At 48.3% G+C, this 22604-nt stretch overlaps 2 protein-coding genes across 5 annotated transcripts in view; both read right to left on the bottom strand.

The window, feature by feature from the left end:
- The window catches only part of LOC308124161 (myosin-9-like), a 47460-nt gene extending 46712 nt beyond the window's left edge, over nucleotides 1-748 (bottom strand). The window contains exon 1 of one of the 2 annotated variants that reach the window (XM_080487018.1): nucleotides 532-748. The gene's annotated coding sequence lies outside the window, so the exon portion shown is untranslated. The remainder of the gene's footprint in view (nucleotides 1-531) is intronic. The other variant, XM_080487017.1, reaches the window with a different exon arrangement.
- Nucleotides 749-12370: 11622 nt separating this feature from the next.
- Nucleotides 12371-16881, bottom strand: txn2 (thioredoxin 2). 3 transcript variants are annotated; one of them, XM_080487015.1, is made up of 4 exons: nucleotides 16676-16881; nucleotides 14781-15040; nucleotides 13118-13241; nucleotides 12371-13010 (listed from the first exon to the last, which is right to left on the bottom strand). In XM_080487015.1, exons 2-4 carry the CDS (start codon nucleotides 15038-15040, stop codon nucleotides 12894-12896), a joined length of 501 nt encoding a protein of 166 aa, XP_080343141.1. In that variant the 5' UTR covers nucleotides 16676-16881; the 3' UTR covers nucleotides 12371-12893. The 3 variants fall into 3 exon arrangements, with proteins under 3 accessions (XP_080343141.1, XP_080343142.1, XP_080343140.1); XM_080487016.1 differs by having other exon boundaries at nucleotides 16820-16875; XM_080487014.1 differs by lacking the exon at nucleotides 16676-16881 and adding an exon at nucleotides 16441-16638.
- Nucleotides 16882-22604: the final 5723 nt, after the last annotated feature.

The following is a 22604-nucleotide window of genomic DNA, read 5'->3' as shown; positions in this document are numbered from 1 at the left end:
TTCTGCTGGTAACAGCAGATGTTAAAATTAGAGTCGTGAAAGCTCAAACACTTCAAAACTACATTGTAAGTGCCAATAAAAGCCGTTCGCCAGCACAGTTTCGCGTTTCTTTTTAACGTGCGATTGGCAGCGGCAACGACGGACACTATAGGAAGTCGATCACCAGTTAACGGGGAAACCAGTTGATCCGAAACACCGGCCTCCTCCTCCTCCGCCTCGCGCAACTCATTCAAGCGAATCACTTCCTGCCTCTGCCCGTTATGACTCTTGTTTCAAGTCCCAGATCACAAACTGCACTCGGACCCCAGAGATCAAGTAAAAATAGTCTGGTTCGTGAAGTGCTCGTAAGCGCGAATAAAAGCGGTTTCCAGTGGGCCCGGGGGGTCCCGCTCCGCCGCCCCGCCGCTCCGCCTTGCCCCGGGCTTCCTGGTTCATTCACTGCACTTGCTCTACTTTGCCTGAGTTCAGGGGGAAAATAGCACCAAACGCGGGTGTGAGAGTGCGGGAGGAAGGAGCCGGGGCTTAGTTTACCTGCTTTGTGAAGGTGCAGGACGCCTTTCGGAACAAGTCGAGCCGGGATGTGTCAGTCAGCGTCGCCGTGCGTCAAAACTTCTTCCAGCAGCTCCGCGCAGAGTTCAGGCTAAACTACCGAGCTTCCTCCCTCTTTCTCTGCTGGCTCCACACGCTCTCTAGATTTTTTTTTTTTTTTTTTTTTTGCTGGCTTCCTTCTGCCCTCCCCTCTTCCACTGGCTGCTCGCTGGTTCGCTGCGCAGCCCGCCGGAGCCCGGGTGCGGTCCACGATGAGGCGGGTACCGGGGGCCGTCGTGCGCCCGCCGCGCCTGACCAATCCGCGGCGGAGTTTCGGGTCGAGCTGCACACTTTGGACCAATGACGCTCCGCGGGAGGCGTGCATGGCGGCAGGGGAGGAGGGAGAGGACGAGAGGACGAGAGGAGCAGGGTGGGGGGGAGTAGTGAACTTGAAAGAGTTGAGGAAGGGGGGATGCCGATAAAGCGTGTTTAGTGAGAGAGGTATGTGCATGCTCAGGAGTTTTATGACCATATAAGTAGCAGCCACTCTCAGGATGGAGAGCATCACCATCCAGGATCTACTTCAATGTGGCAACAGGCAGAAAAACAAGGGAAATATATTTCACTCATCCAGATCAGTCTTGTGTTGCATCAGCATGGACAACTTCCCGTAAACACACAGCCGACGTGAGGAGCGAGTGAATAAACACAAAAAGTGACCACAATACAAGCACACGTCCTGACGAGGTTACATGCAGCTCATGTTGGGCTGGAGCCAAAAGGCAAAGGTAGATTACATCGAACAGGTCAGTAGAGCTCGGAGAGGTGGACTTGGCATCTGGAGTTCACAGGTTTGAATCCCACAGCTTGACCCTTGACCCCAGTCAGCTCCATAATGTGGCTGCCCACAGCATCCTAGAACCAGGATGTCGTGGCGGCGGCGGCGGTTCTGTTGGTCGCGTGGCCGTCTCTGAATCAGAATATTGCCTGTTCAGTTTCCCCGTCTTCCCCTGTCCACATTTGAAGAGTCCTTGAGCAATACGCTGAACCCTGACCTGCTGCTGATGGATGGATCGAACACCTCTTATGGCATAAAGGCGAATGTGATTAACAGTGTAAAGCTGTGAATCACAAGTGTGGGAAAAGCAGTAAAATCCATTTACAATTTTAGATGGGTCAATGTGGGAATAAAGGAATTTCACCAAGAGGATTAATAAAGTATGATTAGTTTAGTTAGTCCTTCACATGACAAACAAAGAAATTGACAACTGATGCACTGTCACATTCAAAGTCAACAATTAACCATAGACACAGGGAGGAAACTGGAGCACCAGGGAAAACCCAGCCAGGTACAAGAGGAAAACTTCTCACAAAAAACCTCAACAACTGGAGTCAGCCTGGATATTTTCTTGCTGTGAGGCAAAAGCACCTTGAAGATTCCTGGTTTGACCCCTGCTGTGTGGAGTTTGCATGTTCTCTCTGGACCCGGGTGGATTTTCTTCCCACAAGCCCATAACAATCTGGTTTGTTGAACCGCTTTGGAAAATCCCCAGTGAAATTGTCATGTACTGTGGACTGACGTGTTCAGTCTGTATTTTCCGATGGGTAAACAGTAATCTTGTCACACTCCACACAGCCGGGCGTTCAGGAAATGTCCCGGCGCTTCCGATGGCCAATCCAACCCTGACGTTTGTGCGAGAATGTGCAAGTTCGTCTTCATCCTGTGCGATGAGAACACCAGAGCAGATCACAGGGTTGCGAGTGTTTCACCTTTTGCCTGCGCTGAAAGATTCCGCCCAGACAGCAGTCTGCCTGAGAAAAGTGTGTGTCCAGTACGTGGCGGATAGGGTGACCAAGGTTATCTTTAACTGATAACAGTATGTCTGGTGTCTTCCTCTCCCCAGTAAGATCCACGGCGTCTAAACAAAGCCAGCCCTTCTTCAGGCACTTCAACACATCAGCTGACATCACCGGCCTCAATGCTTCTCTTAAAGGACACAGAGCTTCAACACTTCGCTGCACATCTGAATGGATCCAGGCTTCAGGAAAAAGAATGTGATGACTCCAGATGTCTGATAGCGTTTCTGCTTGTGAGGCCGCCAAATACCAGGTATGTCCCACGCACCGAGCTCCTCTGCGCCGCCGCTCATTTAACTGGCGTGGTTTTCTTATGCTGTTGTTGAGTCAAAGATTCTGGCTCAGCAGACGGAGGAGTACTTCTTCACTCCAACAAAAACCTTGGCAGTCGCTCTTGAAACTGTACACCTGCTTCTGTGTGCTTGAGTAGGAACGATACGCCGGACGGTGGCACGGTAATACTGCGGCTGGTTTCTCTTCTGCAAAAGGGGGTCGGAGGTCGGCGGCGGGGAAGCGTCAGCTGAGATCTTGATAACCGAGTGTCTAGTTCAAATAAAGTCAGGAGGGCCAGTGAGGGCGCCGATCTCGCCACTGATAGGCGATTTAACACACTCAGAGCAGAGTTCATGGAGCTGTTGGGAATGATTTAAGGCGTCCAGCTGGGACCTGTTTCCACAGCAGAGGGGAGGGTTGAGTAGATTAACATGACAACAACAAAATTTCATTTGTTGAAGAGGCGCAAGTTGAAAGATAAAGTCTGGAAAAACGTAGTTTTACTGAACACAAGACTCTGGAACTTTTCAAGAACAGAAGCAACATGTGCTGCAAAGTGAAAGAGTCTGTCATAAAGCATCTGCTCATTTTATTTATTGGCAAAGAGCAGAAATATATTTTTTGCTGATCGTTTGGAGCTTATAAGAGGGTCCAGTCGGGCCTGTGAGATTCCCTTACAGAACGTTGTGTCTGGTTATTACTACCGACGCACCACGAGCATCAGAGCCACTGAGTTTATGACAATAGACACTCTGAAGTCTGCAGGATCTTTTGTGTCGTGATAATATGAAGACTTTTACCAACATTAGTCTCAAGACAAACAGACTGTTTCTCATTCTGAGTTCTTTCTTCTGATTTTTTGTGAAAAGTGCATCAAACGTGGACATTTCCACCATGTGGTCCTAATGAGACCAGATACTGCCGAATGTGTCCTCAGAACTAAGAGGAGTTTGACACCTGTTGTTTTAAACAATTTGCATTCTGATTTTACTTGCAAATACAGAGCGTTCCAACTTTTTTGGGAAGCAGCGTTGTTTGTATATATGCCTCGATCCACCTCCCGGCAGAGCAAACTGTCAACGTTCTCCTCATCTGAGCTGCTGTAATGCTGCTTTTAAACCCCTGCCGTCGCCTCCCAGCGTGTTCTCTCCTGCGTCTGGCTTTATTTAAATGCCTCGCTGCACTCGTCAGACACCAGATTAGATGGAGGAATCTGACAAGGTGAAGTGCAGCGCACTTTATCGCAGGAACAGGTGAGTCCGCCTTCGTGACCGGGCATGTTGCTGCAGCCTGGGAACCGCTGCAGGTGCTGATCTAATTACTGTGAGGGAGGGAGGCACTTGTTCAGCCAGCAAATCACTCCTGACATTTGTTTTCCTTGTAAAAAAAAAAAGCCTTGAGCGTAAAGCAGAGAGAGAGAGAGAGAGAGAGAGAGAATACACCTGTTGGAGCAGGTGAATCGGAACACAAGTGCACAGTTACCTGGAAAGCAGTGGATGGGTGTGGAAAGGAGTGAAAGCAGGAGTGGAACACTGGCAGGAGAAAGTGAGGGGTGTTTGGAATGAACAGAACCGCTTGAAAACGGTACGAGCGACATGATAGATGATACAGATGAAATCTCTGCGGCGCTGCTGCCAAAGCCGACAGAGGAGAGTGGAACAGCCAGTACAGCTTGAACCTGTTTGCTTCAGAGTCCTGTGGGCTTCAGATTGGGTGATCTGAGCCCGGTCTGCAGGTTGGAGCAGGAGGCTCACTGCCAACGCACATGCCACGACCAGCAGGAGCGACATGAGCAATGGAAATAGTTTTCACACCCCCAGCGTGGAATATTGATCCAAATCTGCAGCTGTGATCAACAACAGAGGGCAGGACCATCTGAGATTCATGTCTGGTGACACAAAGGCACCACTGGAGATCAACAGATTCTATTGTAGAAACTTGAAAAGCAGAGGTATGCCAAGGCTTCCTTCAAAGGTTTTATCCATCTGTCTTCTGCAGGACTTAAGGTCAGTGGAGTCGATCCTGACAGGCAGGAGACACCTCGAGCAAAGACAAAAAGACACATTCAAACCAAAGACATTATTGTTATCAGACATTATTTCCAGGACAAAATGACGCTCATCCAGCTCAGACATGGTGGGCCGGATCATGTCCCAGAACCAGTGGGTAAAATGTGGGTTGCCTGTCCACAGGCCTAACGAACGGAGACACACCGTCAGCCATGGGCAGTTTCCTGTTTCTAATCCTTCAACCGGTAGAAAACCCAGACATGGACAGGGAGGATAGACAAACTCCACACCAAGAGGAACTGCTGATAAAGAGAGATTGTTAACCGCGACACCAGAAGTAGTGAGACGTGGCTTGTGCAACGTCGCTCATTACTCTTATTGGAAAGTGTTGGGGTGGTGGCGAACGATGTAGAATAGATAGAACCAGCAGATGGCGGCAATTCAACTGTATGGATGCAAACTGCTGTTAAACCCAAACGAAGAAGAAGGAGAAGAAGAAGAAGAGTGTTGGACAGGGGCTAACCTATGATAGGCATCGTGTCAAAGAAAAAAAAACAAAGCCCATAAAGATCTAGGTTTGTTTTCAGTTGTGTTTCCGTCTACAATCAAAAGCATTTACATTTCGGTGATGGAAGCAAGTAGCCGTTCAAATATCTCCGTACCATTGAGAGAACTCTCAGATCTCATCATGTCATGTAGCTGCTCCATTAAGTAGGATTTGGCACAGCTGGGAAGCATCGGGTAGAAAGACGACAAGCTCCGTCCCCTGAGTCCTGCTAAAGTGGCTCATAACACCACCTTGTGGTACCAAGTGGCATTGCAGAATTAAGTTTACCAGCACTAGCTGCCAGTGAGGTAAATATCCTTGCAGCACAATACAAAGACAACACAGGACTGTTTCTCACGGCTTCATGAATTTGAGGTATTGTGAATGTTTTTAACTAAAGATGGCAGCTTCAAATAATGTTCTCCCTGGGCGCGCATGTTGTTCCTCTGGGTCGTCCTCCCATAATCCCCAGACTTGCTCGTCTGGTTAATTATTGACTCTGAGTTGGTATAAGAGGTCAGCGCTTTAATGATTGTTTGTCTTTCTTTGTTGAGAGAGAATTGGTGCAGCAGCCAGTCCTCCAGGGACCAGAGCAACATTTTAGAAACCATTGCAACCTTAAGTTAGATGAAGCTTCGTATGAAATGAAGATTAACTGCAGATATTTCTACTCTGACAAGTAAAACATTGGCCTGCTTAAGTTTCTTCTCCACCTATCAGCAGCGGCGCTCGATAGTAGACGTGGATGTGAAACAAAAGAGGCTGTTTTTCTCATGTCTGAGGAATAACAAACTTCCCTTGAGACCCCCAAAGCCAATATTGCAGTGTAGGTTTTTAACGCGCCACACAAAGGTAACGGTTGTGCCTGTTTGCCCTCAGTAGTGGCCTTATATTACAACGGCGCCTCAGGAATGACCGGCATCCTCTGAAAAGCGTCGGAAAATTCACATTTTGAGTTCGACGTGTGATTTACGCTCGCAGTGTGTCATTATGACGGGAATGTGACCGCGTGTGTTTTCCTATATGTTTGGCAGACGAGCATCACATGTGTAAGAGGGGCCAGACATTGACCGATCAGTGGGCCTGCATGGAAACATCAATAAATCTGACTCTCTCTCTCTCTCTCTCTCTCTCTCTCCCTCTCCCTCTCCCTCTCTCACACTCGCTGAGATAAATGGGAAAGATCCCAAATCTCCAAGTGCGGCGGTCAAAGGTCCCCGTGACACCCTTCTGCTTAAGAGGGACCACATGTTTAGAGAGGAGAGCAGCCGAGGAGAAGGACATGGAAAACATTCAAGACAAAAGTTCTATCACTGGAGAAAGACACAAAAACAAACGAGTGGGCGCAGAGAGAATTGCAAGATTAAAACACAGGCATGAATTACCAAATATGGACACTTCTGACCTCACTATCTCCCTCCTCTCTCTCCCTCCCTCCCTCCCTCCCTCTCTTTCTTTTTCCCCTTCAGTCGGTTGTAATAGCAGCAGGGTGTGTCTGTAATTCAGGGTGTGTAAGGACATTATATCATCCAGGCAAAAAAGAAAAGGACCCATTCAAGTGACGACGCCGTGAAAAGGCTGCCATGTTAACTCACTGACCGATCTGGCCATGTAATTACTGCTGGGAATTCATGTGTGTGTCTTCCTGCATGGGTGCACACACACACACACACACACAGATATGTCTACAGACACGTATGCCGCTCAGATGTGTGTCTCGTCTGGGGCTGAATAGGTTGTTTAATGCCCCAGTCTGACCTGAATCCTGCAGCTGTAACCTCTTACCTGCCGCACGCCGCAGCTAAAGCCCTCCCTGTTTTCTTCCTCATCCTCCCCCGTCATGCGTCCCTGCTGACCGGCCTCAGTTCTCACACAGGATCAGGCTGAAGTGTTTGTTTGTCTTTAGCTAAATGGTCCAAACCACAAAGAATAATTAAGAGCTGCTGTTGGCTTCTCAGGCCCCCGGTTGTTCATCTGGCCAAGCGCCTCCACCCGCCTCCACCCGCCTCCACCCGCCTCCACCCGCCATCCTCCTTCCTTCCCTCTGCAATCAGCACACAGGAAGGAGTGATAAGACAGAAACGGAGGAATGTGAAGTGAAGGGAAAGTTTGTCCTCCTCTCCTGCTCGATCGACTGACTCGATCGATGTGACATTAGGAGAGGGGAGCGGCGGCGGCGGCGGCGGCGGCGGCGGCGGCGGCGGCGGGCCGTTCTGTGTTTGTCTGGAACCGAGCGGAGACCTAACAAGGTGGAGGGCAGGCGGGTGTTTGAAACACAAACACAGCGAGGTATTTACTATCAACACTCCAGTCCTGGCCAGGGTTCCTCACATCTCAGAGATGCTCTCTCTCTCTTGGCTCGGTGACAGGGTGATCAGACTTGAAACAAACATCAACAGTCGGAGGTTGTGAAGGCGAAGGCGGGTGAATCGGGGAGAGCAGACGAAGAACAGAGACATTCTGGTAACTCTGGCCTCCTCAGCCCGTTTGTTCAGCAGCAACCGGCTGGCTTCACCCTGACTTTTTTTTTTGCCTTATATGGTCACAAGAGTGGTTGAGTAAGAGAGAGAGAGAGAGAGAGCAGGGGAGGAAGGGAGGGAGGGAGGAAGAGGAGGGAGGGAGGGAGGGAGGGAGGGTGGAGGTGTGGTCTATTGTTTTTGGAGGAAGAGGTGTAGAGTTACGTGCCATCCTCGGACCTTTGGTTTCTGTCGTCATCCAGTCAGTCAACTCTTAGACTTTACTCTGTGTGTGTGTGTGTGTGTGTGTGTGTGTGTGTGTGTGTGTGTGTGTGTGTGTGTGTGTGTGTGTGTGTGTGTGTGTGTGTGTGTGTGTGTGTGTGTGTGTGTGTGCAGTTTTCACAAATTAGTAAATTCTAGTTATGATGTCAGATTTTAAATCAGAGTGGCCTCAGTGTGGTGTTTACAGTTCAGTGGGTCTCCTCTGGGGGGCGCCAGAGAGCTACGGGCAAGTGTGGAGGTCAGGGGAGTGACTTTTCCTTTAAATCTTTGTGAGCGAATCATAACAATAAATAAATACATAAAAGTACTAAGTGATTGATTAAAACTAAAAATGTGTCTTTTAAAAAGCTTAATCTTTCAATTCAATCGATTTTTGAATATAAAAGAATCTAGATAGCTAGCTAGCCAGACAGACAGACAGACAGACAGACAGACAGACAGACAGACAGACAGACAGACAGACAGACAGACAGACAGACAGACAGACAGACAGACAGACAGACAGACAGACAGATAGACAGATAGATAGATAGATAGATAGATAGATAGATAAAGTTTACACAACAAAATCATGTGTATTTATTCATTTGTTTCTTACTCCTGATTTAAATTGAACTTCATGATGAATGACCTCAGCGTTAGCTCGGGTATCTGTGATCGCGGCTACATGTTTAGCGTCGACTCTACCGAAGATTCAGATTAATTTAGTGACACCCGTTATTTGTTGCTTGGTTTCACACAGCTGTAATCTAATCCACTGGGCATCGCCAAGCGATGTGCTTTCCTCTGTTTCATTGAATCTGTTAGCTGCTACTGTCGCTCTCTTTGTTTTCTCAATTGGTATCGTAGACGGTAGCGTTGTAGTCGAGAGCAGCTAATCTAGGACCAGTTCCAGAGCGTCCGAAGACCAAGACAAGGACAAGACTAGAAGTACCAGAGAGAAACAAAACAAGTCTGCCAAAGCCGCTGAGACGGTTCGGGCTTTTGGTTCTGAAGTGTTGTATGAAAGGTGATTAATCAAACCGATTGATTGAAGGTAACCTTCAGAATCAAACATAAGTTACTTGACCTCTGACACAACGTGATGTTGGTCTGCGCTCCGTGGCGGCGGCTCGTCCTCCTCATTCTCTGAAGTTAAAGTTAAAGTTTGGCATTAAATATTAGATATCACTGAGGAGCCGAATTGTAGGGCCTCGTGTCATTTAACTTGTGTTTAAGGGATAAAATGTGGTGTTTATGGTCGTTCGTGTGTGTGTGTGTGTGTGTGTGTGTGTGTGTGTGTGTGTGTGTGTGTGTGTGTGTGTGTGTGTGTGTGTGTGTGTGTGTGTGTGTGTGTGTGTGTGTGTTCAGGAGTCTAGAGGCCTCGAGGCTCAGCAGATAAACACATAGAGCAGGTCTCATACTGGCCATAATTATAAAGAGTAAAGTATATATAATCATCAGGATGAGAACTTTCAGGACGCCACGATAAGAAACTGTATTTTGGATTTGATTGATTTCCTCTGTAGGCGAGTCGGTGGTCTTGGGGAGTTAGTTTAGTTTGCATGTTTCCTCACACGATCCAGAAACAAGCACTGGAGGCTGATGGACTGGTTGATGACCGTTAACCTCCTGTAGATGTGACTGTTGGTCTCTCTGTGTCTGATCCAGTATTTGTTGTGTAAAGCAGCTGGATAAAGGACAAAGGGTTGCTGGTGACTGTGCTCAGCCCTGCAGATCACTCACTGACCGTCTCACAGTCTCCAGCGTCTCTGAACGTCACAGGAATGCACAACAGTGGTAACATCTGATCCCCGATACCTGCGTGTGTCATCCCAGTGGAAATCCCCCCCGACGTCCACCCCCCCCCCCCCCCCCTGCTGTGTGTCAGCCACCCGCCGCTCTGCGATGATCTCATGCTGGGGTATCAAACACACGGCCAGAGGATCCGATCCCGCCGGCAGGATGACGGAATAAATGTTTACTACTTACTGACGGAGGGTCAAACTGTTGGAGCAGAGCTGAGATCCAAGCAGAGACCAGGGGATTTATAAACCTTTACACCAAGAGGCTTCATTAAAAACACCGTGTTGGACCGGATTGTGAAGAGATCCGTCCAATGAACAATTGCAAGTTGTACAATCCGTTACCCTTTCTCAATGTAATCACTGAAGTGTTGTAATAATACCTGAATAGGGCTGCATCTCTAGGACGGTCCTCATACTCAGTCATTGATGAGGCACTCGGTCTAATCCGGCTCACGTTTCCTATTAGTGGTGAACAATCCAGCGCTCGGTGAATTCTGCTTCACAATGAGGGGAAGAGGCACATCCAGGGATCCAAAATAGATCGTGGTTATAGACAGACAAATACTGTCTTTATTATCATTGTAACAGGTACAAACAAAATGTTAATATTGCCAAGTGATCTGTATATTATGTATAAAATCTGCTTAAAATAATCTAAAATCCACTATAAGCACTAAAAAAATCCACTGAAAGTATTCTAATATTGACTAATAGTACTCCAAAAGCCAGTATAAATACTCTAGAATCCACTAAAAGTACTCCAAAATAGACTGAGTATGATAAAATCTGCTAAAGACACTAAACAAAAGTAAAATAGTCGTAAACAAATATTTTCCGATTCTATTACATCAATAACAAGTTATTACATAATTGGCTTCATAACATTCAAATTAACCAGAATTATTACAAGACTGACTTCCAGTCTGTTATTTTATATTATTGTTTGTTACCAGGGAGGAAAACTTCATTAATTTGAAGGGCGAATTGGTGGAATCTCAACATAATGTTGTTTTTAACCACGAACCAGTTTGGAGTCGACATTATTTCACCCGTTTGTCTCAGTCGACGTCAGACTTCACATAGAAAATGAGTTGATCCCACCTGGTGGGAAACCTGAGCCAACAGCTGAGCCAACAGCTGAGCAACCCACCTGAGCAACCCGCCTGAGCAACCCACCTGAGCAACCCGCCTGAGCAACCCGCCTGAGCAACCCGCCTGAGCAACCCGCCTGAGGTTAGGAGGGTTACCACCTGGTGTGACGGGTCTCCAGGTGAGAATGAAGGTGAAGCAGAGGAGAAGAGATGATGGAGGCTGAGCTTCTCTTCATATGTCTGACTCACTTTATGTTTCAACGGCAGACAAACTGAAGCTGCAGCCGAGGAAACGGGAATAAAAGTCGATGTTTGCAGGGAAAGTGGAACAGCCCTGGCATCAGAGGTATAGGAAGTTCCCAACAGGAAGTGGGAATTTTCCGAGGTGAGCTGGACGGAGGCGCTGCCTGTGGACTGATGTCAGTCTGAACATGCAGCCGTTACTCACAGCCTCCACCCTCTCATCAGTTCCACTACTCCGCCGTCAAATTACCCCCGTCTGTCACCCCCTCAAACCTCCGCCTCCTGTAATTCCCACCTTGGCGTCTTTGCTCCTGCACCTGAGCCTCCTTCTTCCTCCCTGGGGGGCGGGGCCACCAGGATTTGATCTGGATCTACAGGTGAAACGTCCAGTTCCTCAAATGCTGGTATCAGAGATGACGGGGGCATTACCGGCTCCTGGAGGGGGAGTTACCGATTATTGGTCTTTACACCAAATTAACAGCTGAGAGAGTTATTTCCTTTTTCACCGTCCGTCCATCTCCTGCTCACTTCACTCACACCCGCTCCTGGAATTCAGAGTTTAACACCTTAATGTCAATTCCAGGACTTGGAAATGTTCAATACGCTGACGATACAGACTTTAAAACTCCTACTAAATGTCCACCAATCAAATTTATTCTGCAAAAAATATCATTTTCTCCACATATACTGTGCGCACAAAAAAAGACAAACTTTAAAATGGATATTTATCCTTTTATTATACTAGATGATGAAACTGGGCCGATTGTGGCTCCTAAACTAAATCTAATTCACACCCCTGATTTAATGTCTTTGTTTCTGTAGATTTATAAGAAAACCTTTAATTTTGGTTTTAATCTTCAGAAATGTGCTCATTCACCACTTCATTACATTTTTTAAAGAGTTGAAGTCATTTTCTTTCTCAAAAAACATTAAAAAACTGCACTAAATAGATATCTGATAGATAAAAATATAATTTACTTTTTAAAAAATATATATAATCTTTGTGATTACAAGTATTTTATACGTGGTTAGATAAAATAAAAACAATAAATCCAAGTTGTGAGCTGTTCTATTAATTTTACCAGAGAAAGAAATCAGTAAATGAGGCTTGAAAAGGAAAGTTTGTTCTTTAACTGGGTGTGGTTAATCATTTACGGGACTTTTTTGTCAAGATCAAGTTAAAAACAAAAAAACTGGAGCTTAAATGTGCATGTTTGATCCCCGCGGTCACAGCCGAGGTTTAGAAAGTTCAGAGTTTGACTGTTGCATCAGCGGCGACATTAAAGCTCCAGATCTTCATGTTTCAGAACAGCTGTCCTCGTTTTATTACTTCACTTGGTGTTTTACTTGGTACACGCAGTTCAAACACACACACACACACACACACACACACACACACACACACACACACACACACACACACACACACACACACTCAGATGATCCTCTCACAGTATTCAGGCAGAATGGTGTAAAAAAAAAAAAAAAGAGAGTGTGGCTCGATGGAGTAACGCCACCCTCTGGTGGACAAACGCAGCAACTGCAGTTAACGCTGTCACAAACCTCATTCAGCTTTTTAAGGTTAAATCTACCGACGCCTTTATTTCCCTCTTACAGTCTCTTACAGCAGAGAAGAGAAAAAAAAAAAAAGCTTTTGCAGTTGAAGGAGTAAGAAGTCTCACAGATCCGTCACAGTATGGAAGAAGAAGCGCTGGCGTCTCACGCTAGCGGGAAGCGCGCGAGCGCTGGACAGTTTGTTTTTGTTTACGTATTTGTTGAACGGGCTTCCAGACGAACCGCCGCCGTGCGACGGCGCCGCTTTACTGTCCAATGACTTTGCTGACAAATGAGTCCAGCTCATCGTCGTCTTTGATTCCCACGAAGTGGTCGACGACGTCGCCGCCTCGCATGGCGAGCACCGTCGGGACGGCAGACACCTGAAAAACACAGCGGGGGGGGGGGGGGGGTCAAACACCACGAGCGTTTCATGTCGACGTAGGAGGTCCGAAGCTGAAGTTTGGTCATTTCTTAAACGTGGCCTCACCCCGTACTCGATGGCCAGGTCCGTGTGGTCGTCGATGTCGACCTTGGCCATGGCGACGCGGCCTTTCTGTTTGGCGACGGCCTTCTCCAGCCGCGGGCCGAGGATCTTACAGGGACCGCACCACCTGGGGGGGGGGGGGGGGGGGGGGGGGACACCAGGAGGACGTCACAAGGACATTCACTACAGTTTAACAGTCACTTACTCACTACTCTTAAGATTTAAACACAAAGACGGATTTCTTTCACGTTGATTTAGATAAAAAAACATTTTCTCACATTACAGCCACAAATGTAGAACGAAGGAAAACGATGTGAGATTTTTATATTTCTTTACAAAAATAAATAACTGATTTAATCGAATTGTAGCTAAAAATAAAAACGGACTTTTCGAAAAAGTTTCTCAGGATTTTTCATTTAATCCTGTTAAAGCTTGAATTTATTGAGTGACGAAGCCTGAATGACTTTTTATTTTGGGATTGCTTATATACATTTTAACTCCGAGGACAATTTTAGACAGTAAATCTGATGTCTGCAGTTATTTTTATCTGCATTGAGAAAAAAAGAAATTCCCAAAAATATGAAAATAAAAATCGAATTGAAACTCTAAATAAAAAAAAAAAAATGTAAACCCGAGACTTTGATTTTAGGCCAAATGGTCGAGCCGCACGTAGAGTTTGTTGTGAAACCTTCCCCGGGGGGGTCGGCTGGTTAAACGTCTGTATTTTTAACACGGAGACACTCGAGCTCAGCGAGTGGTCAACGAGCAGGAACAACAAGGTCGCGTCCAAGGTCGTGAAGGAAACATTCACAAGGACTCAACACGTGGTTTTAACTTGAGCAGAGAGAATAAAGGTTTATTCTCCAACATTCGCTCAACATTAATGCTGAATGTCACAACCTGCAGTGGTTCTGCTCATGTTTGGTTTAGATTAAATATTCATGCACTCCTCAGGGACAGTCGGTATTAATTAGGTTTCCAGGGCTCGTTCACACGACAACGTTTTAAAGTGAAAATGCGTTTTGGGAATCGGTTTAGACGACGACGCTGGAAGAAACTGGAAACGACGTGGAAACGACAGAAAGGCTGAAACCGATCAGCCAAAACCAGAGTCACAGTCACTAGTTCCTCTGCACATGCTCAGGAGAGCCAATCAGAACAAAGTTTCCTCAGTGGTGTCATAACTCCCGGTCCATACGCTCCTGGACTTTTATTTTGACAGTCACGGTAATAACAATCCAACTTGGCGGTTTGCAAACTAGAATGTTCTCCCAGTGTGTGTGTGTGTGTGTGTGTGTGTGTTTCAGTACTCAAACTGACAACAGCACCCACTAGTGTCCCAACATGAAAACTACACCGTTTAAGACGTTGCCATGTAAACACGAAGCTTCTCTGAAATAAAAACCTGAAATGGCTCCGACACTGAAGTGAAACATGTTTCAGACCCGACGGGGACGGAGACGGAGAGAATAAAGAAAAGGGTGAGCTCTGCGAAGCTCTTTAAAACCTCGGTGACCCGGCGGCTCTGCGCTTCACACCAGGAAGCCGCGCGGCTGACGGCAGTTTGGTCGCAGCGCGGCGAGGGAGGAGCTCCGGACAACGGGCAGCCGGGACCAAACAAACACCGTCTTCCTCTACGTTAACGGGACGATCCTCAAGTACTCACTGTGCGTGGAAGTCCACCAACACCGGCAGCTCGCTGTTGATGACCCGCTCCGTGAAATCCTCGTTGTCCTGAACATTGAAGGAGACGTCTCGGCGGGAAGCGCGAGGCAGCGAGCGTGACGGCGAGAGGAAGGAGGGCCGGGCTGTGGCGGACTGCAGGGAGGTGGAGAACGAGGCGGCGGCGGCGGCCGGGGACTGGAGGCGGCAGATCTCTTTGGCAGAGAGCGAACAGATCCTGCGTACGAGCAGCCTGTGGGCCATCTGAGAGGAGAGAAAGACGACCAGGCAAACAGTCAGCAGTGGCGAGGACGTGAGGACGCCGCCGTCCTGGTTGGTGCAGAGGAACGACCGACAGGCCGGCGGCTTTACAGCCCCTCGTTAAAACACACAATCCCACCGTGACTCGCGATGCAGCACAAGCAGGTTTAACCCTCTCAGGACCAGAAAGCACAGAGAAATCCAGGAAAGCAGGAAGAGGAAATAAAAAAAACCAACAGACTTCTGCTGCTTCTGGATCCACAGTCTTAAATATCAACCTGGGACCGGAAACGAGCCGCTGGCTGAACCAACTAAATGATTGTATGGACAAATTTATAACCTTAATAAAAGGTTACAAAGCTAAATTAAGTAAATACAGAAAGCAATGATCCATAAATAAAGTAAACCCAGCTCCGTCTGGATGAAGGAAGGTGGTTCAGCGGTTCCGACCGACCGGAGTCGGTGCCGCGCTGCCAGAACTTCCAGCTCTCTAGTGACTATCAGTCACATTTTAATCATATTAAAGCCCCACAGCTCGTTAACATGTCGGAGGGCGGAGTTACGAGATGCACCTGAAGGCATCACTCGGCTCCAGCAGGTAAAACCGGACCAACATGGCGGCTCGGACTCAAACTCTCTCTTTTATTACCCAAACAGTTCAGAGGAACGCGTTTCTGGAAACATTGGAAAGGAGAAATAAGCTGCAGCTGAAATGTTAAAACGCGGCGGTGGGCGTGGCCAGCCGCGAGGGGGCGTGGTCTGCAAGCTCGACAGCTTCTCCTCGGAGTATGAACAGTCCTGGCTGACGTCACTGCCCAACTTTCTTCTTCTGGCTTCAGAAAGGGAGTGTGCAGGGGCCGTTACAGGCCAGTCCTGGTCCTCAGGCCTCGTGTGTGACACCCCTCAACAAAGTACTTATCCAACACTGCAGTTATTTCTTCAAATGCTTCAAATGAGGTCTTTTACTTCATTGACAGTCACAGGTCGGGCTGTCAAATGTCCAAACACAAGACAGAACTCATATCGACCTCAGATTGAGCCATATGAGTAAAATACATACAAACTAGTTAAAGCAGTAAAGTGCAAATACAGCTACTCTTCCGCTATTTTTTATTACTGAACAATTTGAGACCAATTAGAAAGACCCATTATAGTCTAATTGGCCTCTGACACTGCTATTGGATTCCTCATAGGATAGAGAATACTTTGTTAATCCCAGAGGGATTATTCATTGCTGTGTAAAAAAAGTTCAAATAAGTTTTACATCAATATATTAAGTTGAAATCAAACCATCACGATAGACAAAACAAAATAAACTCTGAACATAATAACTTCCATTTAATCTGAAAGTCTGGATTGTCTTTCTAAATTGTTGGAAGTTTAGAGATTAATAATTCCCTCACGTGAAGTAAAGTTATTAAACGTGGCTGCAGCTTTTCAGCCATGTTGTTTCAACTCTTTCACTTTCCCAACATTAAAAACAGACGTGCGGTTTTTCCAGAACAAACATTTCCCCAGTTCTTCCACAGAAACGTTCTTTAGTCGGAGTGTCTGCTCCGGGTCTGTTTTCCTCTTTCCTCCATTAATCCACGCTCTGTGTGACTTTGCCCTCTTCGTCCTCCTCCCCTTCCTCCTCACCTTAGCCTCCTCTTCCTCTTCTTCCTCCTCTCGGAGTTAACCTCACAGACTCGGGACCGGGAGCTTTTTCCCTCAGGACCTTCACAGAGGACATTAACCGGGCCTTTCGGGGGGTTTTGGGGTGTCGGTGGGCTCGGTTCTTACCTTACTGCCTCCTTTAGCGGCGATCAACGGAGCCACTTCCGGCTGCCGCACACGACAAAGACAACGTGCGCAGCCACGGGTGGCGCCATCGTGTGGCCGGGCGGGAAATGACAGGCAGCTCCGTTTGGGTCACAAAAATAACAGCTGGACAAGATGATGCACCCATCATAGTTCCATGTTCAGATGTAACTTGGTAAAGGATCAAGTGCTAAACTTCTCTGGTCCTATTCCTTTTAAAAAGCTTCTTTAAACTTTATTTTATATAAATCAAATTTACATTAAAGATGAATAAAGACAATACAAGATCAAATAAGAGGAAATAAGACGTCAGTTTATTGATTCCACATAGGGACATTTAGTTATCACAGCAGACATTAGAGAATAATAAATATCAAAAATTATGAATATAAAAAGAGAAATTGATACAATAAACACACACGCATTGGTACTTATGACACAAAATAAATGAATAAAAGACTGATAAACACACAGGAAATATTTTCAAAATGTGAAGAAACTAACAAAAACCAAATGCACATTCACAGAGGATTACCAGCTGTAGTTTGATTGTGTAGTTTGATGTCAGATGGAGGCTGCAGCAGCCTGACAGTGAAGGAGCTGGTGAGAGATCCTCGGTGGGATGGAGGATCCAAGAGATGTTGTCCGGTGGCCTCCTCGGTGCCTCTACACCTGTACCTGAGAAGTGCCGCGTAAAAAGTCACTGACGCCTCCACAGAGTTTTAAAATGGTCTGGAGGTGGGGGGTCTGGAGGCGGGGGTGAAAAGTCAGACTGAACGACACACTGGACGGACGTAACGATCATGTCAACCAGCGAAGAACCCACCTTCATCTGAACACTTCTTGATGAATACATTAAGTAACCAGGGTGTTTTCTGTTAACAGACCAGTGAACCAGGATCACGTCTCCTGTGGTGGAAAAAGACTTTCAAAGCCGTTTTTCAGTTTTCAACCTCCATGTCATCGTTTATCCGTCCACCAGTCCAACAGTTACTTTCCTTTGGAGATTTCATCAAGAAAACACATTTGTTTTATTCAGTCACAGACTCTTAACCAGTCATTGATCGCTGATGCAGTTTTGGGAAATTGTTGATCTATTCTTGTTTTACCAGTGTTTGTTTGTTTGTTTCTTAAAGAATAAAAAGTCGAGCTTCAAACCTCGTTTGGACAGGAAGTATAAGAGCATCAGTGGAGTCATGAAACATCTTTCCACTGTTTCACAGTCGTGGACAAACCCTGATTTTAAGGAATAAAACAGGTGAAACCTTCCATTTGAACAGGGAGCCTGAAAGCAGCACTGGTGAAGAAAGACTGAACGATTCACGTTTCACCTTCTAACCTTTAACCAACCAGAACTAGAAGAGGAGCTGTGGTGCTCAGGCTCCCTCTGAGGAGGATGGATGAAGGGAAACACAGATACCTCCTCCATGAGCCCCTCCTGCTTCCTCAGAACCCCCCACCTCCTTCCCCCTACGTTCACCCAGACGCCTCAATCTGCACCCCCGCCGGTCCACCGGCCAGCCCCCCTGCCGGACCCCCGTCTGCACCCCCGCCGGGCCCCCGGCCAGCCCCCCTGCCGGACCCCCGTCTGCACCCCCGCCGGTCCCCCGGCCAGCCCCCCTGCCGGACCCCCGTCTGTCCCCCTGCTGGTCCCCCCGCCGGTCCCCCGGCCAGCCCCCCTGCTGGACCCCCGTCTGTCCCCCCGCCGGTCCCCCGTCTGTTGGTAATGAAAGCACACACACACACACACACACACACACACACACACACACACACACACACACACCCCCAGCATGAATTCTGATGATTTTTACTGATGTTTGGAGAAGTGTCAGTGTTTCTGTTGGGAAATCCTAAGTTGGTCCTGACTTCACTATTATTATTATTATTTTTAAAAAACACCTTGTTATTGCAGATTTGAGAGGCGCTTTAGTTTGTTGGTTTTAATCAATGTCCTGCTCTGGCCAGCAGAGGGTGCTGTCCGTGGGGCAGACGGGGTGGGGTGTGTGTGGGGGGGTGTTTATCAGACTGTGGCCGTTGGGGTCTGAACAGAGCGGCGCTGTGTGTCCCTGCTGAGGTGGGATCTGTGTGTCAGGAAGTCGAACACACAGGCCTCAGTCCTCCTCACCGCTCGCCCCCCCTGCCCCCCCAGCTCGCCCCCCCGCCCGGCTGTTTACCCTCCAAACTGTTTGTGAGTGAGGCTCTTTCTGCCCTCCTTCCGCCAAATAAACATTGCACCGGAAATTGCAGGGATATCTGGGATTTTTGAGGGGTTTCTGGTGGAAAGGAGGAGAGTTCCAGAACAAGGCGGCTCTCTGTGACACCTCGGAGGTGAGGGGGGTGGGGGTGGGTGGGGGTGGGGGGAGGGGGTGAGGGTTGGGGGGGGGGGGGGGGGGGGGGGGTGACCCCTGCCTTGGGTGGTTGCTGGGCTTCGTCTCACCGACAAACAGGTACAAGGTGACCCAGTTTCTCCGGAGCGCTGTCAGAAACGCCCGGCCGACGTGCCGAGGCCGACCCCGCTCGTCACCGAAGGAGGGAACCCGGGGTCAAAGGTCACGGGGGGAAACGACACTCGGTGACGGGGGTGGGGGGACAGGGGGTGGGGGGGCGGGGGCGGGGGTTAACTGCACCGTACATCTTGTTCTGGATACTGGCTGTTACTGGCTGCACCTGACGGCTTCTCCTCCTGTTTGTCCCGACACACTTCCTGCTCGCCGTGGAGGTCGGGAATACAACAGCCATTGATGAGGCTGAGGTTTCATAACACACACACACACACACACACACACACACACACACACACACACACACACACACACACACACACACACACACACACACACACACACACACACACACACACACACACACACACACACTTCCTCCCACCTCGGAGGTATTTGACGCTGACAGGCCGGCGGCGAGCGTCACGACGACGGATCGGATTAAAATCCCTTCATGACCTCGGATCCGTTTCAGGTGTGAAACTGTTTCCTGTGTCACTCGCCGGTTTCCTCACGCGTCCTTTTGCTGGCTTGTCGTCAGATCTATAACTGCGCTTTTCCCCCGTCCGCACTGGCCTGTAATCGTTCCTTGGAGCACGCCACATCTTGATTATAGCCAATTACACTGAACGCCATATCTTCATATATAGACGTCTGAGTGTAGAGATATATACGGGACAGACTAAATGTACACGCCGGAGTAAACATGTCTGCTGGGACTCCGAGCGACGCGCTGAGTTCACCAGAGGCGCCCTGATGAGCGGGCGGTCTGGAGACGGTGAAATCCAGACACACACACACACACACACACACACACGCACACACACACGTCACACCTGACAGCTGTGTGTGTGTGTGTGTGTGTGTGTGTGTGTGTGTGTGTGTGTGTGTGTGTGTGTACACACTAATGCTGCTCTATGCTTTACACTGATCTATGTTTCAGTGTTTGGGGAGTGAACAGCAGAGTTCCTGTTCTTAGTTTAAAAATAACTTTGAGACTTAAACTCCTGCTCTTCCTCCTCCTCCTCCTCCTCCTCCTCCTCCTCCTCCTCGTTTTTCGTTCTCCCCGACTTTTCTTCTGTTTGGGAACAGCATGTGCACTCACGCCAAAAGTACACAACATATAGTTACATGTAAGTCATGCTGATTTAGTTTCGCCACAGAACTTCATGTTTTTACTTTTTGATGTTTTCCCTGAAAACAAGTAGAGTAAGTATATATTTCTGTAAGTAGATAATCTGAACCAGGACGTTTGATCCCGTTAAAATCTACAAATGTCTGTGTTCAGAGGGAATTGGACTTTCTGTTGTCATCCAGAGATTATATAGGCATGTTACCAATAATTAGTATTTATAATTAAATAATCTGAAATTATATCAATTGTTGGGATGAAACCTTCTGGTGCCACAGGCTGTTGCATTGTGGGAGTTTTCCCAGACTCAGCCAGCATGGCTCTGAGCGACCCGGCCGCCATGTGTCCGCCCCTTATCTCAGCTCGGCTCTGTGTTTTATTATGTCACTACTTTGAAGTCGTTTATTAAAAAACAAAAGAAATGAACGTTTTCTTTTCCTTTTGGGAGCACTTGCTTGGTGGTTTGAGGAGCTGGAGCGTCTCGGCCGGATGTTTGACCTGATAATTTCAATTAGTGCAAAACCTTTTCCTGCATCCTGCAGCTTCTTCATGTTGATTTGAGTCGTTTTGGTTTGTTGGAGAAAATAAAGAGTCTGTAGCTCCTGTCCTCTCCACCTGTCCTCTCCACCTGTCCTCTCCACCTGTCCTCTCCACCTGCCAGCTCCATCCCCACTCTGCTCCTCCTCCTCCTGAAGGTGAAGCCTCTCCTCCTCCTCCTCCTCCTGCTCCATCCTCTTCCTGAGGGTGGAGTCTCTGCTCCTCCTCCTCCTCCTCCTGAAGGCGGAGCTTCTGTACCTCCTACTGAAGGTGAAGCCTCTCCTCCTCCTCCTGCTCCTCCTCCTCCTCCATCCTCTTCCTGAGGGTGGTGTCTCTGCTCCTCCTCCTCCTGAAGGCGGAGCTTCTGTACCTCCTCCTGAAGGTGAAGCCTCTCCTCCTTCTCCTCCTCCTCCTCCATCCTCTTCCTGAGGGTGGAGTCTCTGCTCCTCCTCCTCCTCCTCCTGAAGGCGGAGCTTCTGTACCTCCTACTGAAGGTGAAGCCTCTCCTCCTCCTCCTCCTCCTCCTCCTCCTGCTCCTCCTCCTCCTCCATCCTCTTCCTGAGGGTGGTGTCTCTGCTCCTCCTCCTCCTGAAGGTGGAGCCTCTGTTCCTCCTCCTCCTCCTCCTCCTGCTCCTGAAGGCGGAGCCTCTGTTCCTCCTTCTCCTGCTCCTGAAGGCGGAGCCTCTGCTCCTCCGACCTGCCTCCTTGGTTCCACTGACCTCACTCTCCATCCTCGTCCATCTGTCTTCCCCAGCCCGTCTCTATCCGTCATGTCTTTCCACTGACTTGTTTTCAAAGGTTTGTTCTGTTCCTCACCTGCCTCGGCCTCTTTTCTCTCTCTCTCTCTCTCCCTCTCCCTCTCCCTCTCCCTCTCTCTCTCCCTCTCTCTGTCTCTCTCTCTCTCTCCCTCTCCCTCTCCCTCTCCCTCTCTCTCTCCCTCTCTCTGTCTCTCTCTCTCTCTCCCTCTCCCTCTCCCTCTCCCTCTCTCTCTCCCTCTCTCTGTCTCTCTCTCCCTCTCTCTCTCTCCCTCTCCCTCTCCCTCTCCCTCTCTCTCTCCCTCTCTCTCTCTCTCTCTCCCTCTCCCTCTCCCTCTCCCTCTCCCTCTCCCTCTCTCTCTCTCCCTCTCCCTCTCCCTCTCCCTCTCTCTCTCTCTGTCTCTCTCTCTCTCTCCCTCTCCCTCTCTCTGTCTCTCTCTCTCTCTCTCTCTCTCTCCAGTGAGACTCATGTCACTTGACCCATGATGTGTCGGCGACAGACCATGAAGGTCAGTGTGAGCGGCAGCGTCTCCGGGGAGCGAATGAAAGCCTCCTCTTTTGGTGTGTGTTGGAAAAACTGTGTGTTTGTTCATTACGTCCCTGTGAAGGTGGGAAGGGACGAATTCTCTGATGAGTTCATGGAACTCAAACATCAAAAACAAACCAAACATGCTTCACTTTCTCTCGTGTCGGACTTGTTGACTGGAGGCTGTTACATCACCTCCGACAGAGAGAGAGATGGACTGTGTGGGAAGAGGATGGAGCTCTGCTGAATACATAATCTCTGTAAAGGTGTGTGTGTGTGTGTGTGTGTGTGTGTGTGTGTGTGTGTAGAATAA

The sequence above is a fragment of the Lipophrys pholis genome (genome assembly GCF_963383615.2).
Source record: "Lipophrys pholis genome assembly, chromosome: 19".
Classification (NCBI taxonomy): domain Eukaryota; kingdom Metazoa; phylum Chordata; class Actinopteri; order Blenniiformes; family Blenniidae; genus Lipophrys; species Lipophrys pholis.
This window is presented reverse-complemented; position numbering and strand designations above follow the sequence as displayed.

Coding starts and splice junctions, on each gene's coding strand:
- txn2 (XM_080487014.1), bottom strand. CDS start 16,482: ATGGCTGAAAAGCTGCAGCCACGTTTAATAACTTTACTTCAC. Junction 15,041..16,440: donor GTTTAATAACTTTACTTCAC/GTGAGGGAATTA, acceptor CTCTCCTCTCAG/ATGGCCCACAGGCTGCTCGT. Junction 13,011..13,117: donor ACCTGGCCATCGAGTACGGG/GTGAGGCCACGT, acceptor TGTGTTTTTCAG/GTGTCTGCCGTCCCGACGGT.